The sequence below is a fragment of the Poecilia formosa genome, unplaced genomic scaffold (genome assembly GCF_000485575.1).
Source record: "Poecilia formosa unplaced genomic scaffold, Poecilia_formosa-5.1.2 Scaffold296, whole genome shotgun sequence".
Classification (NCBI taxonomy): Eukaryota; Metazoa; Chordata; class Actinopteri; order Cyprinodontiformes; family Poeciliidae; genus Poecilia; species Poecilia formosa.
The window spans coordinates 19,417-21,906 of NW_006800235.1; the positions used below are offsets into that span (position 1 = coordinate 19,417).

Consider the following 2,490-nt stretch of genomic DNA (forward strand, 5'->3'; position numbering starts at 1 on the left):
TGTAGCACTTTGAGATTTTTGCTAATGAAAAGTGCGGTACAAATTAAATTTATTATTATTATTATTATTATTATTATTATTATTATATAAAAGCAGCACATACTTTTCAGATCTTATTTGTAATGTAAAAAAGTTCTAGAGACATGAATACTTTTACAAAACACTAATACCTCAGGGCTAATATTTCATTAATGTTTTACTGTGTTATCAATTTGTTCATTGCTTGTATTTGTCATAATGACACAGCAGGTTTACCATTTGAAATATGGTGTAACTATTTAGCACATCTGACAGTTTGTATCTCATTAAATCAGTGGCACAAATAGTGATGTAAAATATTTCTGTGTGAACATCTTCCCTTGAATTTTTATCACAAAACAGAGAAATATATATTGTAAATTATATAAGGGGTGTCCAAACTGCAAAGTTAAAAAAAATATGCATTTCATTACCCCACCAGTAAATTTGACAATTTTAGCCCAGATGACAAAAGGTCATCTGGGAACACAAGCAAGGGAACACAAGCAAGATGGCTGGCCTGAGACGGCGTACGGAGTGTCTAAAACCAGACTGACAGTAGGGTTTAGTTCCATTTAGTTTATGAAAACTATAAGAGAAGTTTGATGTAGGTTCTCACAACATGGAAATATAAATAATAACACAAAATAAAAACTTAATTCCCATAATTGCATTTTGTGTCACTTCAGACACTGTCCATCATTCTTGCTCGTCGTCTGCGTAAAGAGAGACCAAATGATGGGGTATTGTATGAAAATGTTTTTCAATAAATATTTTCAACTTGTCTTAGTCCAGAAAATCTCATCACTAACATGGATTTTGGGGGGTGAGGGGGTTGGACTCATTCCTCAGATCTTGCTTAACGCCTGCTGTCCAGGATGGGTACGCACTGACATGGCTGGCCCAAACGGGCCCAAGTCACCAGACAAGGGCGCCATCACTCCGGTGTACCTGGCCCTGGTCCCACCAGAAACCACGGAACCTAATGGAAAACTAGGGTCTAAGAAGGAAGTTCAGCCGTGGTGAAAAACCTACAGAGAAATGAAAAGACAACATCTCTGTTTCATCTTGTAGAGACACGGACATCAGGATTATGACCTTTTACAAACATTTAACTGCTAACATCAAGACTTTCGTAATTGGTTTAGGATTAGGAAAATCCTCTGAAGAAATATCTTATTTCTTCAGATGATGTTGCTAGCACATAATTTTTTTATGCACCTTAAAGTGTTATCAGTCTGATGTTTATTTAATTTTAATAAAAAATAATGTCCACCATTAGAGTCTTGAATTAAAAGAAACAGCCTCCATATTAACATATTTCATCTAATTGTTTTGGAATTTTATTCTTCTGTATCAAATTAAATGTAAAGTTTAATAATAATTTTAAAAAGCAGTAAAAATTGCTCTGCTTCTCTGAGCTGGATGAAACGGTCGCTGCTTCCGACAGACACAATTTGTTGTTCTAATGAATTTGTTTGGTAGAAATATGTTTTTGAAAATTAATAAGACAGGGCTTGCTCTGATGTCTGATTAGTTTGTCTTAATTCCACTTTTTTCAGGAAGATAGTCATAAGATATCACATAGCTAAAATTAAATGATTGGAAATGTGTTTCTGTTTTTATATTTTACTTTTCATAACAAACGTAACAAATAGACATATCTCATTTGGTATGCTGTTTGCCTTTACAAATCAGTCTAACCACAGTTTCCGATGCCCAAGCAACAGGGGGCGCTGTGGGAATAATCATCTTTTTATGGGTTGTTATTTGTGTACACTGTACAGTCTTGTGCACGAGTTGTGTCATGTGTGATTGAACCATGTGGTGTTTAATTTGCGACTAAGATAGAAATATATGTTTTGGAATCATAGACATAATATTATGTACATAATAAATATTATTATATTATGTCTATGTTTGAAACCATAGACATAACCACCTCCTTCCAGACTTCATGTATTTCCTGTTTATAACTTCCGCTTCCTGTGGAGCTCTACTTGACTCTGGACGCTTCCTCGTTCCAGTCTGCTATTTTTACTGCTCCGTGGATCTTGTCCTCCAGCTTCTTCTCCAAGCTGAAGTAAGGCGCCTTCAATAAACTGCATTCGTTTACATTTTTTATGTCTATGCATTGTTTACTTTAGGTAAAGTTGCCTCATGCTTACATGCAAAAGTGAAAGTCATTATTACACAAGTAGCAGACGCAGAGTCTTCAGGTTTACCCCTCTCACCCTCTCAATAGTCTGTAGTCAAGTTTAAAGTGAAATGTTGTGATTATGACCTAATTTGAGCTTCTTTTAAAAGCTCCTATTTTGTACTGCTTGGGGTATGTTGAATTATTTTCACGGGGTAATGCCGCCATCTGCTGTCGGGTTGTATTGTGGAATCTGTATTTGGAAATGTATGGCGATGGAACACAACAACAACAACAACAACAATAATAATAATAATAATAATAATAATTAACCG

General features: G+C 35.1%; 1 protein-coding gene across 1 annotated transcript in view; it reads left to right on the forward strand.

Moving 5' to 3' along the window:
* The first annotated feature begins 912 nt into the window (after window positions 1-912).
* LOC103151904 (carbonyl reductase [NADPH] 1-like) overlaps window positions 913-2,490 on the forward strand; it is an 11,810-nt gene continuing 10,232 nt past the window's right edge. The window contains exons 1-2 of the mRNA XM_007572178.1: window positions 913-1,040; window positions 1,997-2,101. Coding sequence (XP_007572240.1) covers window positions 913-1,040; window positions 1,997-2,101 — 233 coding nt within the window. The remainder of the gene's footprint in view (window positions 1,041-1,996; window positions 2,102-2,490) is intronic.